This window comes from Chelonoidis abingdonii, chromosome 3, assembly GCF_003597395.2.
Source record: "Chelonoidis abingdonii isolate Lonesome George chromosome 3, CheloAbing_2.0, whole genome shotgun sequence".
Classification (NCBI taxonomy): Eukaryota; Metazoa; Chordata; order Testudines; family Testudinidae; genus Chelonoidis; species Chelonoidis abingdonii.
The window spans coordinates 138328648-138346953 of NC_133771.1; the positions used below are offsets into that span (position 1 = coordinate 138328648).

The window sequence follows — 18306 nt, forward strand, 5'->3', positions numbered from 1 at the left end:
CTGTACTAATTCTGCTCAGTGACGGTATTGCAATCTCTACAATACCACTGAATCTCACAGCAGTTTGTAGGTCATCAAGCAAAAATTGTCACCATAAAAGGCTGTCTTCAAAGAACATATTATAATACTGTGGATCAGCAACATTTAGTTCTAATTACAGTCACAGATATTAGACATGGAAAAACCTTATATTGTTTTCCTGATCAGATCCCTGCTAATTCAGGACAGTTCTGTACTCTATATTCTTGAAGGCTTTGACCAACCTAGCCTTCAATGACTCTAGTAATGAGGCCTATGACACCTCTTCGGAGACACTTTTCCACAGTCTAATAAACTTTACAGTTCCCTGACATCCAGCCTAGATTTCTCATTTCATCTCATTAATCCTGGTTACTCCCAAGGTGTTTACACCCTTTGAACACCTGCAGACTGGTATAATATCTCCTGGTTTTAGCTGTCATTTGGGCATACTATACGCATTTAGTTTTGTAATTTGCCTATATAAATTTAAATCTCTCTAGCCTCAATCATCTTTGCTGTAGCACCAACAGCATCTCTTTTATCATATTTTAAGGCAGTTTGAATTGTCCTTTAACAGAGCCAATAATGATAGTATTTTGTATTTACTGTTATTCATTAATAGCACAAAACCAAATTGTGACAAATAACCAGACTAATTTACGCAACATTAAACTTCATAAAAACATAAGAATGGCCATACTGGGTCAGACCAGTGGTCCATCTAGCCCAATATCCTGTCTTCTGACAGTGGCCAGACGTTTCAGAGGGAATAAACAGAAAACAGCAATTATCAAATGATCTGTGCCCTGTCATTCAGTCCCCAGCTTCTGGCAGTCAGAGGTTTAGGGACACCTACATTGTGGGGTTGTGTCCCTGATCATCTTGGCTAATAGCCATTGATGGACCTATACTCCATGAGCTTCATCTTTTGAACATTAGTCTGAATGCGAGCAGTCTTAAATCTATGAATCACATACTATGAACTATAATAAACTTACTGTGTACCAAGTCTCTTGTATTTACTAATTGAAAAAGCATCAATGGTGAGGGCATTCAATATTATTGCTGGATACAAGATGTATTTCTCAAAACACTGAAGCCACACATAGAGTCTTTCAAACCACATTAAATGAGCAGCATCTGAAATAAAAACCCAGATAACAGACCATTTTGTCAAATTATTATTTTTTCAATGTATAAATACTGTATAGACAATAAATGCATTAAAGTCAAAAGGACAAATCATGAGTTTTGTATATCATACTAGTTAATATAACCACTAATTTATGACACTTCATGTAATCCTTAATTCTTTTGCCATATAGCAATCATTTTGTTCTCTGGGTCTGGCCAATATTTATACATTACATATTTTGCTTCTTTTTGCTGCATCCACCAGATAGGCACATATAGTAGCTGAAATGGTATATGCTAAAAGATAGATCCTGCTAAGTTTTTAGAAGTAAAACATGACATGATATTAATAAACATATTTGTTTTTCATCACTTTTCTTATTTAACAATAGTTATTTAACTTAAATACTTATTTATTAAAGAATATTTATAATTAACAAACACCTTTCATGTGACCTAGTGCGGAAGCTGTGTGACCAAGTGGAGAGAGCACTGAATGAAGACTCCAGAACCCTGGATTTCTATTTCTAGCTCTGTCACTGGCCTGCTTGATGACCTTGGCTAAGTCATGTCCCCTCTCTGCGCCTCAGTTTCCCCATCTGTAAAATGGGGATAATGATTTGTCAAACTTTGTAAAGTGTTTTGAGATCTAAGGATAAAAAACACTATAAAAGAGCTAGGGATTATTATTATTATTATTGTTATCCCAAAGGAACCAAAACACTTTACAAAGAAGCTATTATATATGTAAATACAGTCTTAACAGTGCACAACTATACTATTCAGCAGTCAGACAGGATGTGACTACTGTGTCCAGTTGAAATTTCACAGAGAAATTAGGCAGGCAGAGTGAAGTTTCCTGAGTAACACCTGTATTCTTGCAAAAGTGACAGGAATTCTTTAATTAGCACAAATAGTTCAGGTTGTCTGAAAAACAGTATTTGCAACAGCAGAGTGCACCATACTGGAATATTGATGCAGTACTGACTCAAAAGTAAGAACCACCTGCTGCACTACCAACACTCCTTCCTACAGCAAGAAGAATAAAAAGTTATTTCAGTAATATGATGGTGAGAAACAAGAGGACACAGTGAATCAAGATTCCATTGTACCATATGTTCAATAGATACAAGCGGAAAAGTCATGAACCAATCCTTCCAAATTACCTTAATTCATGGACCTATGATATCTTTGGTTGAGGTAACAGGCTTTCAAAAAGCTGTACATGAATTTCTGAGACTCAATATCCTTCACTCTTTATAGCTTAAGGTATTTCCCCTTATTACTGCCTATGGCTCTGATGTCAGGCTTTTTCATAGCTTTAATTAAAAATATGATTCACATTTCAAAATCAAGCTTTTTTGCCTTCAAAGTAGCAGGTAGAAATGACCATGGCAATGCTGTGAGGGACCTGTTTTCACAATCATTTTTCATACGTTCTAAATTCAATGCATTCTAACAGATATTTCTGAGTACACTTCTGCAATAATTAAACCAATACAGACTAGATGAACACCATAGGAAATAAAGAATATAGAAGAATCTGAAAATGCCTTGACTCCTGATTGTACCAGGGAACTCTTTGCTTGAGTGATACAAGTGTTCCCAAAGTATGAGCTGAACCATCAATGCAGATCAGTCAAAGTGTAAAATGGATTTGCCTGGTATCTCTCTACTCTCAACCTTTTTAAAAGCTGAGCCGTTACCTTTATGAAAATTATGTTTTTCCAGTGAATGAAGACAGACCAAATGGGGATAAGGGAAGAAATCCTATAACTGTCTTCTATGATTAAATGCATGCAAAAGACAACAAAGCCAGGATAGTCACAAGAGTTGCTCATTATCAAGCAAATGAAGCCTTTTAAAACAAGGTCTTTCAGCTGGAATACAAATCATTAATAAGATTTACATTTCCAGTACACTTTCCTTGGCATTTTGTGGTAACAGTTAAAAGGCACTCTTCAATCAAGTTTCTTGGGTACTTCTTGGTACCCAGGTTTTGTTTTGAAGACATGATTTTTCAGAGGTTTAAATCCTTAATGTATGGCAAATGCATGATTTTGCAGGGGATGAGCAGAACGTTTTTGTTGTCTAGATTGAAGAACAGGATACTGAAGTCCTGCAGCAGACTGTGCTCTGACATTATTGTTTTCAAGCACCTCAAGAACATAGGTTGAGAATGATCCATCAAGATATGACAAGCAGGTTTCCAGCTGAGAGCAAAGAGAAGATGACAGCTAAAAAAACAATCCAAGTAGTTTGCTGAAATAAAAACTGCAGGAGAACTAGAAATTAGTCTCTGAGATTCTAAAATATTTACAGATACTCCTACATACCAAGGCAGCACCTGCTGAAGCCAGTAGATATTAGCAAGATCAAAATATCAATGAAGTTACATTGTTTCATTCAGCTTTAGTGATTCTCTTGAGATATTATGCAGGAAATGAAAGTTACAGACTTCAGTAACCATGTCACTCAAATTTTAAACATTCAAAAGTCAAAGTAAATATAATTTTGCCTCAGTTTCTTAAACAGGAAAAACTATTTAGCAAATATAATTCACTTTTAAACACAGATATCTTAAACACAGAATACAGCATATCAAACTGCACACAATGTGTAACAGAGGTTGTAATTGTAATTGTACTGTAACAGAGGGTTAAACGCTACAGTACAGCGTTCTCAAAATATAGCTAATACAGATGTACATATCAATTGGTGATTATAAATAGAAAGCCCAGCTAGTAGGTGAGGTAAATGTTATAGGTAAAGGAACTTCTCTGTGCTATATTCTCTCTTACAGGTGTCTATATGGATAACCACTAAGGCTTATATCGACAGAGTGAACACAATGGCTAAACATCACTGATACAACATTCTGTGTTCTCGCATTTAACTTGATTTTGTTACACTTTTTAAAAATGAGAAATGCCATTTTAAAAAGAACTCTTCCCCTGTACTTTTTCATTGCTATATTTTCAGTAAATCCCCATTGCCACAGATGCCAGGAAAAGACATTATTTTAGCCTTATTACTTCTGCTAGCAGAATATTATACCCTGCAGAAATACAGTGGAAACTATGTCTGTCATTAAGAAGTTTATATATAAAGTTTTTATCATTAATAATTTGAACATTCCCTAAAGGGCTTGGGTATTAAAAAAGAGAAGGGTTACTTTTTATTTTCTCTATACCATGTAAAATGGCTAGAAACTTCAGTACAAATATTAGGCTGTCCTTCAGTTTACATAACTCTGGATTAGGCCATCAGTCACTTGACTCATACACAGTAGCTCAATGTGATGCAAGGCGAAGGAGGTCTTTGAGCTTTCATCTTCCCTATCATCTGTGTAAAATTAGGATAATACTGGCCTCCTTTGAAAAGTGGTTTGAGATCAACTGATGAGAAGCACTATAGAAGAGCTATTATATTTGATATGTCCTCCATTTCCATACATAACAATTCCCCTCCTCCACAATCTAAAAGTTACACCAGGGGTAAAACAACTTGCATTTTACACCAAGTGGTAAAAAAGAGGTTAGGATGTTTAATAAACAGGGATAAGTATCCACTTGGAATTGCACAGAAATCCATTTTATCCAGTAAATAAATTCAGATTTGAATCCAGGCCTACAGAGGTGAAATGTTTGAACATTCATGTTCAAGGGAAGGAGTAACTCAGATTTAAGCCAGACTCATGAATAAATATTAGATGGACTAGCAGCCCTGTTACCAATAATCTGAAGAAAAAGTCTGAGATTCTTCTCACCATTATATTCCAACACTTTGAAGTTCTGGTGAGAGGTACATTGTGATGTTAATGACATAAAACTGTGAATGTACAGATCATTGTTGCAACCAGGGTACTATGGCTGCACCAGGTCTTGTACAGAGGATGCCAAGTGGGGTGTCTATGGAAAGGCTGTCGTTTGCTGGTTATGATTATGCTGTCTGTATGTGTGTACCATATTTGTATCTGAAGTTATGAATATTGGCTATATACTTGTTTGATTCTAAGTAGCCTCAGTGAAGCATTTGGTCAGCTTCTTGAGAAAGGGCTATTCTCAGTAAGTGCCCAATCAAGAAACAAACATTTAACTGACAATGGACTTTGAGAGACACGAATCCATATCTGCACTTTCCGGAGAACGTTCAAACTAACATGTAAACAATGGCGTCGGCCTGCAAAAGCTGAATCATCCATAGGCATGCGACTTGCCCAGGTGGCTACAGACTCTATCTTGTTGCTGTGATCATGCACAGAAGAACAAAGGGGTTTCTGCCCACAAGAGAGAGAATATAAAAGGCCCTGGAAACCCCTCCATTTTGCCTTCAGCTAGCTCAAAAGATAGCCTCTCCACCTCAAAGAGATGTCTGAAAGAACCTGGAACCAAGGACAGTAACTGGGGGTGGGGAAGCAGAGGGGTGATTGCTGGACCCAGAGTAGGAAGGAGTCTAGTCTATGAAAGAAGCTTATTGGAACATCTCAGAGGGTGAGATTTACCTGCATTTAGTTTCCTACTGTATTAGGCTTAGACTTGCATGTTTTTGTTTTATTTTGCTTGGTAATTTACTCTGTTCTGTCTGCTATTACTTGGAACCACTTAAATCCTACTTTTTATACTTAATAAAATCATTTTTTGCTTATTAAATTGACCCAGAGTAAGTAAGTAATTCCTGGGGGAGCAAACAGCTGTGCATCTCTCTCTATCAGTGCTAGAGAGGGTGAACATTTATGAGTTCACCCTGTATAATCTTTACACAGAATAAAATGGATTTATTTGGGCTTTGATACCCATTGGGAACTGGGTGTCTGGATGCTAGAGACTAGATCATTTCTTAAGCTGTTTTCAGTTAAGCCTGCAGCTTTTGGGGCAAGTGATTCAGACCTGGGTCTGTGTTTGTAGCAGGCTGGTGTGTCTGGCTCAACAAGACAGGGTACTGAAGTCCCAAGCTGCCAGGGAAAACAGGCTCAGAGGTAGTCTCAGTACATCAGCTGGCAATTCCAAGGGGGTCTCTGTGACCCAACCCGTCACATACGTGAAAGCTGATGTTTAAGGGAAAGAAGCCCATAATAAGGAATACTCTTATTCTGTAGGGGGAAATCTGTTCAGGGCCCCAGTGGATTTCCTGGACACTTTGGTGGTTGGCGACAGGGACAGAGGATGTGAAGTGTAAGTAGGTACCAGCACTTCCAATGATTAAATAAAAGGGGATAGAAGGAGCAACAAAGATACAAAGGGAAGAAGTTGTTTCATGCAGAACTACATTCCAAGTCTAAGTGTGATAATGGGGTAGGGAGCTGAAATGTTTAGACACATTTTAAATGTGAATCAAAATGTTCCACTCTTCAGTTTAACTCCTATGTGCCCTATCCTGCTGCACTTGAAGTCAAGTGGAGTTTACCTACTCACATCCATGGATTCAGGGCTTGCTTTTCTACATTAGAAATAACACTTCTCTCCTACTGGAAGACTGTCTGGGGACTGGAGAACTAAAGGATAATGAAATTCCAATAGGTAGAGGTTGCAGTGGCAGTTTTGCTAGATCTCACTTAAGACAGGAAGTGATGTTTACACAGACAGTTTAAAATTCCTTGGGCTTGAATGTTTTTGCTAAAATTGGATCATTTTAGCAGAAAGCTCTGCATGAAAGATTCAAACCCACCCACCTCTACAACGAAAAGTGGAAAAGTTGCAGTTGGCCTTTCTACCTATTATGATGTCACTATACTCACTTCCATTCTTCCAGTCCCTGAGAGAGTCATCCAAAAGAAATACAGAAATCAAAATTTGATATTTCTAAGTAAAACATGGAAAAAAAACTCATCTTGGAAAAAAATGGTCATCTTTAAACATCACAATGGACACAAGCAAGAATTTTCTTCTTTAAAAACAAGACAAACTAAAGGCAACATCAATCAATATTCTGACAATATTTATTACAAACCTCTCACTTCCCGCTGATGATATTCTTTGTTTTTAAGTATGGGGTGTGAAATCCACAGCCAAGGATGATGCTTGCGGAGCTGAGGAAGTATGTAATGTGTTACGAATCCCACAGTCCATGCTAAAGCAAACAGCACAATGCTGAGAAATGGCTGAGCCAAAGGAGGAAAATAATGGAATCACATTTACAAACAATGTTTTATAGACATACAATATTTTTAATGTACAACAATTTAATCTTCCTTATACATTTGCAAGAAATATTGATTCTTGCATAAAAAGCATCAAAGACTACAGGTGGGAAGCAGATGTGGGGCTCAGGAAATGAAAGCAACAACCTTTGTTCTTTTTCAAAATGTTCTTTACACACACATTTAACCAGTATTGTAACTAGAAATAAAAAAAGCTAAATTAGTGGGTTTATGTAAGAATCCCTCTTCCAACAGCTTCTATGTCATAAAAAAAAGATTAGTATAAAGCAAAGGTTTAGGGAAAACAATTACTAAATGCATTAAATTGTGCCTAATATAATATCTATAACTGATTTGCAGTGTATATCAAAAGCCTTGAAATTATCTTTGCCATTAAATAATTTTTCCTTGACTCTTCTCTTCACAGCTCCTCTGTATTCTTAGCCATGTAGTTTTGCATACTAAAGATGATATCTTAGGGGAAAAATATTTAAAAGGAAGGGATTATATACATACCCTTAATGACAGAAACACAGTGCTGGCGCTGACTGCAAATGATAGAACAGCAGCCACTGTGCAGACAATGAGATCCGATTTCAAGATTTCCTTCTGTGAATATAATTTTTTTTAAATACAGAATTATCAAGTGAATACTATTTTCACTGGACAAATTACATTACTCCACTATGAATTACTAATAGTTTGCATTGTGATGACACTAGTCATTGTTTTACAATATATAAATATACTTTAATGTACAGGTATTTTCTGCAATATGCTTTGCTAAATTATTTCCCCATATGCTACATTTGTTAAAAAGACCCTGTCAAGCATATTAAAATTTTATCAAAATTCATTTAAAAACATATTTTGTAAACATTGTTTAATTGCAATATGGGGTACTTAAAACTAAACTAAACTAAAACTAAAATGGTTTTACATTAAATTTGTGTCTCCATTTATGCAATGGTATTTGTGGGGTTTTCTGTTTTTCCTTTTCAGAAGTGCGCCTATCTCTAGTATTATGTAATGATAATGAAAGATAAGAATCTACCTTCAAGTAAAAGCAGCAAAGAATCCTGTGGCACCTTATAGACTAACAGACGTTTTGGAGCATGAGCTTCCGTGGGTGAATACGTGCATGCATCTGACGAAGTGGGTATTCACCCACGAAAGCTCATGCTCCAAAACGTCTGTCAGTCTATAAGGTGCCACAGGATTCTTTTCTGCTTTTATAGACCCAGACTAACACGGCTACCCCTCTGATACCTTCAAGTAAAGAACTATAACTGGGTTGGAGTAACTGTGTTTTGGAGAAATAGGAAAATATGTTCTTCCTAACCCATTTTTCTTGTGATTAAAATATCATCACGACTAAACAAATTAACAAGGTAGTTTTTGAGCTATGTGAATTTTTCAACCATTGTATTTTAGAGCTTACAGAAAAGTCTTTGGTTAGCAAATCAATAACTTGGCTTAGACTTATGACTAGATATATTACAGAGGGTTAGCAGTACTTAACACTGGTGGCAAATGCAGGTGCTGACCGGCATAAACTGAACGCCCGCTGCTAGATATTTATCTAAATACTGACCTGTAGTGCAACGAAATTTCACTTAAAAGAAAACCTCATCTGATTCAAGATGTTACTGTGTCTGTTTACCCAGCCCCAATAGCCAGCCTAGCCAACAAGTGTTTCTGTGGGGAGGAGGAAGAAAACACAGAATGATAGGATAGGATAGACCCAACAACAGGGAGATAAAAATGAAACAGATGTAGGAGACAACACTTGACCAACAAATGGATTTTAAAGCATAGGGGGAGCTATCAGTAACCACTATATTTCGGATGCTTAACAATTCGGGTTATCAAAAGATGATTGCGACCTGTTTCTGAGAACACTAACACTTACACTGTTTATAGCAGACCTTTGAAATTCAGCTGGACTAAAGCTCTTAGGCTTGAGGAGTGCCTCTTCTGCATCCCATAAAACTCCACTCAGGTTTAGCATAAATATAAAGCATTAATTGTCCTTTTCCTTACCTGGCTTGTGTGCCTCAGGAAATTTTTGGCAGACTGCCAAAGTATTAATGGAATGTGAACATTCTAAAGAACTAGACAAAGCAGCAGCACCAAAACCACCATATACATGTTCTGGCAACGTATGGAAGCCAGGAGGAGTGCGAGCAAAGCTGGTGCAGGCTTCCAACAAACACCCTGCCTGCCTGGACTCAGCACATGGCTCCAGTGGTCCACACCCAATTCTGAAGATACCACATCAGACAGAAGCATCCCAACTCAAGGGGATAGAGTGAAAGAGAGAACCAGGCCAGGCCAGCCTCTCACCATCAACTAACTCCTGATCTCCTACCTGGTCCTGCCCCAGTGGCCCATTCCCACCCACAAGATAACAGCCTTCTCTTGCCACCAGCTAAAGTAGTTAGCCCTGTAGCTCAAGTGGTAGCAGCTCTGCATCAGTATTGAAAGTTCAGGGTTGAAACCCTGATGATGATGCACATAATAGGATTTTTAATAAGGAAAAAAAAGTCAAAATAAATTCCAGGAAATCACATACTAAAAACTACATTAAAAGAATGTTATTTAGGTTGCAAAGTTAACCACTTGAAAGCTAGGAAATGCTAGATTTATGGTTGTCTGCACAATCTTAATTTAGCCCTGCTGGGTATATGCATTATAATATAATATAATCTTTGATTACATAATCACATACCATTCTCAGTAATGACAACTCCAAACATTCAAAAATTGTGAGTCAGGCCCCAAAGAAATCATAAGGTTGGCTAAAAATTAATAAATGTACTCAGGTCATGTTTTCAAAGCTAGACTGAAGGATAGAAACTTATTATTTTTAAAATGAAAGCTGATATTCTCATGTAATCATACGCCTCCCAGAGCTGGGGTTTTAAGAAAAACATCACATATCATGACATTTGCAACAAGATAGTGTGAGTTGGTGAGAATAAATAAAACACTGCACATTTTCCACAAGACCCCATGCACAGAGGAGTGCACAGAATGGATGCCAAAGCAGGCTGAATTAAAGTTGGACAGGCCATGATTTCCTAACTTTCTAGTCCTTGACTTTGCACCTGAACTGACATGTCTTATTGCAACGTTTGATACATGTTATGTGTGAAAGGCGTGACCTCTGACCCTAGTAAAAATTCAATAGTGAAATAATCACTACCATTGGGATTGTTTTGAAGTTTGGGTAAAAACAGATCATGAAGACAAAGACTCAACATCATCCATCCACCATTCTGTCAAAGAAATATTTCTTTATTTTTTAAAAGGCTATTCTGGATACCTCTTGCTTGTGAGAATAAACAGGAAAACATGCTGTAATTTTTTTTCTTCTTGTTTTAAATTATACATTGGGACCTTTGTATAAATCCTTTTACTAGCTATCTGACTGTTTGTACTAAAGGCCAGGAAGGAAGCTGAGTTTGAATGTAACACATTAACACCCCCAGGCTACTGGTTAATATAGTAATCAACCATGGGGATGCCTATAGAAATTAATTATAATGCTAGGAAGCTCCATTCTCAAAGTTGAATAGTCAATTATCCATGACAGCTGCTTTGTAATTCCAGTTTCCAAAGCTGACAATTCTTACATAGCCATTCGAGCAGAGAAAAAATAGTAGAGGTCATATAGCTGAACATTACAAATGCTATATTGATAACTACTAACATGAATATGAAGTCATTATGCAACACAACAGATTTATTTTAATATTTAAACCTATTTGCTTTCATCTTTGGAGGTGAACCAATTATTTATATCATAAATTTACTGATTAAAAAGGTTCTAATTTAGCCTGAATATTATGCATGCTTTATACATAGGTGCATAGGCCAGTGGACACTGGACATTTTGTTGCACTTTGCCATCTTATACAATTGACAGTGGAGGAAAAAGCTTGTTTGGGCCATTACACAGGGGCATGCTGAGGGAAACAAAGGGAGGAAGGATATGCTATTAAAATTTCTCCTTCTGGTCCTCATGTAACAGTGTACCCAACTCCCAGATTGACCAAAGTTGTTCTTACAGAGGATCTGGAAGCTATTTTTAGTTTGCTTTTGAAAATTAATCAAAATCAGAGCTGGTTACGATAGCACATTCCCTTAACTATAATGGAATAAGATCAGAATGGATTGTAGTTTGAATGTTTCCCTCAAATTTGATGTACATATCTTTTTAGCTGTGTACACTCACCAATTTGCTATATTGGCATTGCACTGAGAGAAAAATTGTGGAGAACCTACTTAACTTGGTTCAACTATTTATTAAGACATTGGTGTCAGCCACTAAAGGGTTTAGACAGAGCATGTATTAAACTACAATTGCAATCTCCCCTTCAGGGAGTACTATCTGTGTCCCAGCATGGAAGAGTTAGCACTACATAAACCAATTTAGACTTGTGCACATCTGCTTACATTAATATATAAACTGGAGGAAAGCCAAACAGAGGAAGAAAGGAAGGTACAGCATTAGGAGGCCCTTGTAGCAGCCAGTAAAAACAGCCTGTGTTTCTGGAAAACTATGTGAGATGTCAAACGTGTGTAGCAGAAATGTGCAGCTGACAAGCACCATGTGAAACCAATTCCCTGGCAGAAAAGAGCACCAAGAAACAAATTCAACCACGAAAAAGGGACCAAGACACAAAGGCTCTGTCCATATTACCAGTACAGCCATGCCAGCGCACTACTGTGGAACACAGTTATTCATTTTTCCTAGTTACATGGTTCCAGACTGCAATATAGTCAAGACCTTAACTGTGTTTTTAACCAGATCCTCATCTGCACTCTGAAATGAAATTATTGTAACCAGTTCAAGGGATGGCCATAGTGTTAACTGGGTCAGTCTCCTGACATGGTTTGACTTGTAGAATAGATGAGGTCGGACTGTACATTTGCCTCAGGCAATGAGCAATACATAGAAGGGATGTGTGGGTTATAAAATAAGAAAAAAAATATGCCTCCCACTATACCTACAATACAGTCAACCAGTTCACAGAAATCAGTAGAAAGTGCATTGTGCCCATGAACTACATACCAAAAACACCAGAGTATGTAGGCAAGCTTTATAATATATACTTTATATCTTTGCTTAGAAACCTCCCTCCATTAATAGCCAGACCTCTACTGTGCACTTTAACCAAGTAAAATAATTAAGTTTAACAGAAGATGTGGCTTCTATACCAAGCAATGAAGTAGCATATTTTCCATGCACTACTTACTCACATAGATATTTACACTTTAGGGATTATCTATCTCCCCAGTGTTTCGAGGTGGCCATTATGGATGCTGTGCTGAGGAGCAGGAACAGTTTCTAGAAGCAGGGCAATTCAGAACTTTTGGAAGGAATTAGCCAAACCTTAACCCTTCTGGGTACCCCATCTTTGACCAGCCTGAACTCCTGAGGTATCCACCTTCCCTTTGGGGACTAGTCATCAAAACTTTCCTATGGCCATGTCTACAGTGGCAGAGTTTTTTCGCTGAAAGTTTTGTTGATGATCAAAAAGCGCTAAAAGAAAATGGTTGCTGCATATACACATTGTCTTCCTCTGTTGGCAGAGCGCATTCACACCTGAGGCAGTAGCATCAACAATTGAGCATGGTTAAGGGTTTCCACATGGGTGGATTGAAGATTTACAATACATAAAATAAATAATTTTATAAAGCCTTACCACCGACTCTCTCATCTTCTCTGGGAGTGGATCTGTTGAGGAATCTCTCAAATTTTGACGTAGAAAGTGAGGAAAACATTTACATTGAATAAGGGACCTGTTACAAAAAAACATGTTAGAAAACCTCAGAATAACAGCTTTTCAGTTAATGGAATTATATGCCCTTAGTAAGGGGAGAATAGACATTTTAGAGCCCAACTTTACCCTTACATACGCAGTGACTATTCTACTGCTGCATGCAGGGGATTGCTATAGAAAAGCTGAAAATCTGGCCAGGGAAGTGTCAGCTTCCTCACCGATAAGGAAGTGTCGTCTAGAATCAGCACAGTAGCATTAATTGGGAAGGGGTCATGTGAGAGGGTAGTTCAGTCCCATGCCCTTTCTAATCTTTGACCACTACTGAGAATGCTGGCAAGGGGGTTCTTTTGTGCCACTTCTGATGTCGAACACCGATATTACAAATAGGATGACCAGATGACCTGATTTTATAGGGACAGTCCCGATATTTGGGGCTTTTTCTTATACAGGTGCCAATTCCGCCCCACTCCCATCCCAATTTTTCACACTTGCTCTCTGGTCACCCTAATTACAAAGGGCAAAACACTCACCTCAATATAAATTGCATGTTCATCCTCATTTTAGTTTTACACAACACCTTGTCCTTCATCTTAAAATTTATGCCATAGGCCATCCCTTAAATACTGTTTCCAATCACCTAAACTCCATTTAGTTAAATTCAGAGTCATTAAAAATATCTAAAACCTCTTTTGGGGGATTATACATTTTAATCATGATTATACAATGAATACTTGATGTTGTTGTAGAATCAGAAACTCAAATTTTAATCTCAAACAAGACATTTAACAACCATTTGAACTGCTGAGAATTTGATTAAGGTCGTTAGGGGATTAGAAACTAGATTTAAAAGGTGGCCAAGCAAAGAATTCAAGGATTCAAAACACCTTATTTAAAACAAAAGATAAGAGTTTTTGTTTAATTGAAGACATCAGTGGACTGGGAATTATATTCTGAAGAAAATACACATTTAAAATCTAAAGAACTCATTCTTGAGTGCTTATTTGGTATTTTTCTGTGTGTATTTTACACAAGAACTGATGGTTCTTCACCCCACAACCATTTCTGTATTCTATAGCATCCTGTAGAATGAGTTATATGTCACTCGTAGTGAACCTGTTCCAGAGCCCATTGAAATAAATGGAAAGATTCAATGGGTTTTGGATTAGGCTCCAGGAGAGTAAGTGGAAGCACTTCTGTGATGAAGTGGGAACGTTCATAATGTTTTCTCTGAATACTGTGTGGGTGCCTCTGTTTCTCCTATGCAGTTCTTAAGTAGCTAGGTGGTGGGAGAAGGGCGTGTGATTGTTGCAGAGTCCTAGAGGGCAGATGTGATGCTGTCTGGACAGAAAATGAACAACACTCTATCTCCTGGCAACTAATCGCCTAGGCTCTTCCCCCCTGCAAGGTGATAGCTAAAGGTGTTGAAGGACAAAGGAAACAGGTGACCTCCTGGCCTGGGAAAGGAACAAAGCAGAGGAGGAGGGGCTGGAAGGTGAGTCAGTTTTGAAGCTGGCTGGGGATGTGGAGTGAGTGCAGATGCGGATGTCTGGCTCACTGCCCCACAAAATGGACTTGGCTGAGGGGTCCTGTTCTCTGTACCTACAAGCTCTGTTTTAGACTGTGTTCCTGTCATCTAATAAACTTCTGTTTTACTGGCTGGCTGAGAGGGTTGGCTCCAGGCACCAGCATTCCAAGCAGGTGCTTGGGGCAGCAACCTGCAAGGGGCAACAGTCCGGCTGTTTTTTACCCCCACAAGCAGCACGCCGAAATGCTGCCACGGATAGTGCGGGCAGTCCGTGTGCTGTTAGGGCGGCATGCGCATTTTTGCGGCAGTGGCAATTCGGCAGCAGCTTCTATGTTAAGCTGTGCGCGGCGGCGCAGCTTCTGTCTTCCAACTGAAGACAGAAGCTGCCACTGAACTGCCGCCGCAGCGGAAATGCGCCTGCCACCCTAATGGCGCACGACTGCCCCCGGTGTTTGCAGCAGCAATTCGGCGCACTGCTTGGGGCGGCAAAAACTGTAGAGCCGGCCCTGCTGGATGAGAGTCACGTCTGACTGTGAAGTTGGGGTGCCAGATCCTCTGGCTTCCCCAGGACCCCCTTGGGCGGACTCATTATGGGAAGCGCACAGAGGGGCAGAGGATGCTGAATGCTCCAGGGTCAGGCCCAGGAAGGTGGAAGCCCTGTGAATCTGCTGAGAGAGAGGAGACTTCACCAGAATCCTGACTGGCTTCACAGGGAGCAGTTCCAGAGCATCGCCCAGTGACTGCGTGACAACTTCTTACTGCAGTTCCACCTCAGACAGAATACAGCAAGGATCATGAGGATGACGACAGAGTTTACATAAACCACACTGAAGAACTTTATTTAATGCCACAGCTCCTTTTCACCTTCCTTCCTATTCCTGTTTCCTCCCCTGCATATAACAACTCCCCATTGTCTCCCTCAGTATTACCTGGCTCTCTCTATGAATGCCCAAAAAAGGCCCACACCAAGATGGCATGGGGCCCCAAGTTTCTAGTTGCATCTCTGCTTCTGTTAGCCCAACCTTCAGATCACCTTATTGCTTGTTCTACACTGGTTCTTCAGCGGCCCCGGACTCAGCTTTAAATGCTTACTACTTTGAAGAGCAGTTAATGTCAGTGGAGAGGCAAAGGTGATGGAACTGACACTAGGAAAGAGTTGTGATCAGGTCGTGCTCCCCAAAGGTCAGAAACTCTTCCTCTTGCTTCTTAAGTGCTTCCTAATGCATCTCCACAAACCCTGATAATTAGCTTTTCCCCAGGTGGCATCCATTGGGGATTAGCAAGTTCCATAAGGGTTAATCATATAATTCCCAGACAGCAAAATCTGACCCACAGAACTTAGTACTGATGAAAGGCACTAGATTTATTGCCCTGGTGGTTGAAGCCCTTTATTCATTTACTGAACGGGTACACCACAGGCAGCAGGTGTGAACACTTCCCATTTCATCAAAGTAATTTGAGTACCTTGTGATGAGAAATTGAATAGCTTGGTTTCTGTTTATTCATTCATTGTTCTTTCTGCTGAGACAACTGACAGTGGCACCATTTAGTGACAAATCTGATGGTAGTTTTGCAATGGAGACAGCTGGCTATTGGAATGGACCAAGACCAAAATATATTTCATACTACCAAACTAATGACACTATCCTTCAGCCACTGACAGCAGTCTTTGGCCCTGATCCTGCAAATGCTTCACTGTACTATTGTATATCATCTCATTGATTTCAATGGGACTACTCATGGTAGTACACTTAAGCACATACATAAACATTTTCAGGATCAGTACCTTATTTTGTACCATTTATCTTGAGGTAAATGTGTATCTTATTGCTAGTCGTTGAGATATCCAGTCCCTCTAAAAAAAAAAAAGTGTTTTCTAAAACACTGGTACAGTAATCATAAAAGCCCTCCTTTATCGTACTTTTTCAGTATGGTTCTTTCCAGTGAGACCCAAGTTTACACAACCAACTTTGTTAGAAGATTCCTTAAGTCACTGAATTCAAAAATTTCCAGACTTAAATATCACTCTGTGCAAGTTATAGTTTACATGCCATACAATATAACCAATAAAAAAAAAGTTTACTGACAACTTACATAAGTACAGATGGATCACTGCTTTGCCTGCTAAGATGATAAGAAAGTGCAACTAAAAGGCCACAGAAAGCAGAGAACAGTGCTGGAATGTGTCGAGCATCCCATGGCTCCTAATGGGAAAGACAAAAAGCAGAGTACTTTTATGTTAGGAATGCAAAATTTACTTTTTAAAGGAAGCTAAATCCTACATTTAGGATTTACATTTACATCCTACAAAGGAAGCTAGATCTACAGTACTCAATACATCATATATCAAGGAGTTATAGTTCTATCATATCACAATCTATTATTGTGAGAATGGCTGAGATACTACAGATATATTTTAGAATTACACAAACTATATACAAAAATATCTCCATAATCAGCAATTAGAAAAGAAACTAGAAAACACACGAAAAGCAGATTTTTTTACCCCCTAAATAAACACCAGAGGCAAAATTTATAATCCTCATTAAAAGAACAAATTAGAGATGTGAGTAAAATAAATTACATTTTATTTGCTAAGCCTTAAAATCAGAGACAGTTTATTCAACCTTTGGCAAACTTTCTCAATAGCCTGCATAAAATCATAGAAGATTAGGGTTGGAAGAGACCTCAGGAGGTAATCTAGTCCAACCCACTGCTCAAAGCAGGACCAACCCCAACTAAATTATCCCAACCAGGGCTTTGTCAAGCTGGGCCTTAAAAACCTCTAAGGATGAAGATTCCACCACCTCCCTAGGTAACCCATTCCAGTGCTTCACCACTCTCCTAGTGAAATAGTTTTTCCTAATATCCAACCTAGACCTCCCTCACTACAACTTGAGACCATTACTGCTTGTTCTGTCCTTTACCACCACTAAGAACAGCCTAGCTCCATCCTCCTAGGAACCCCCCTTCAGGTAGTTGTTCTCTTCTGCAGACTTCTCCTTGTAAGTTATGTGACCCAGCCCCCTAATCATTTTCACTGTCCTCCACTGGTCTCTCTCCAATTTGTACACATCCTTTCTGTAGTGGGCCCCCCCCCCCCAAAACTGGATGCAATACTCTAGATGTGGCCTCACCAGTGCCAAATAGAGGGGAATAATCATTTCCCTCAATCTCCTGGCAATGCTCCTACTAATGCAGCCCAATATGCTGTTAGCCTTCTTGGCAACAAGGGCACACTGTTGACTTGTATCTAGCTTCTTGTCCACTGTAATCCCCAGGTTCTTTTCTCTATGACTGCTGCTTAGCCAGTCAGTCCTCAGCCTGTAGCAGTGCACGGGATTCTTCCATCCTAAATGCAGGACTCTGCACTTATCCTTGTTGAACCTCTTCAGATTTCTTTTAGCGCAATCCTCCAATTTGTCTAGGGCACTCTGGACCCTATCCCTACCCTCTAGCGTATCTGCCACTCCCCACAGCTTAGTGTCATTAATGAAGATGTTGAACAAAACCGGCCTCAGGACCAACCCCTGGGGCACTCTGCTTGATACCGGCTGCCAATTAGACATCGAGCCATTGATCACTACCTGTTGAGCCCAACAATCTAGCCAGCTTTCTGTCCACCTTATAGTCCATTCATCTAATCCATACTCCTTTAACTTGCTGGCAAGAATACTACGGGAGACCATATCAAA

At 39.1% G+C, this 18306-nt stretch overlaps 1 protein-coding gene across 1 annotated transcript in view; it reads right to left on the minus strand.

Moving 5' to 3' along the window:
- PCNX2 (pecanex 2) overlaps positions 1-18306 on the minus strand; it is a 253204-nt gene that overhangs the window by 108316 nt on the left and 126582 nt on the right. Inside the window, exons 16-20 of the mRNA XM_075064158.1 lie at positions 16706-16815; positions 13009-13105; positions 7811-7903; positions 7105-7255; positions 1020-1161 (exon numbers count right to left, since the gene is read on the minus strand). Of these exons, the coding sequence (XP_074920259.1) occupies positions 1020-1161; positions 7105-7255; positions 7811-7903; positions 13009-13105; positions 16706-16815 (593 nt within the window). The remainder of the gene's footprint in view (positions 1-1019; positions 1162-7104; positions 7256-7810; positions 7904-13008; positions 13106-16705; positions 16816-18306) is intronic.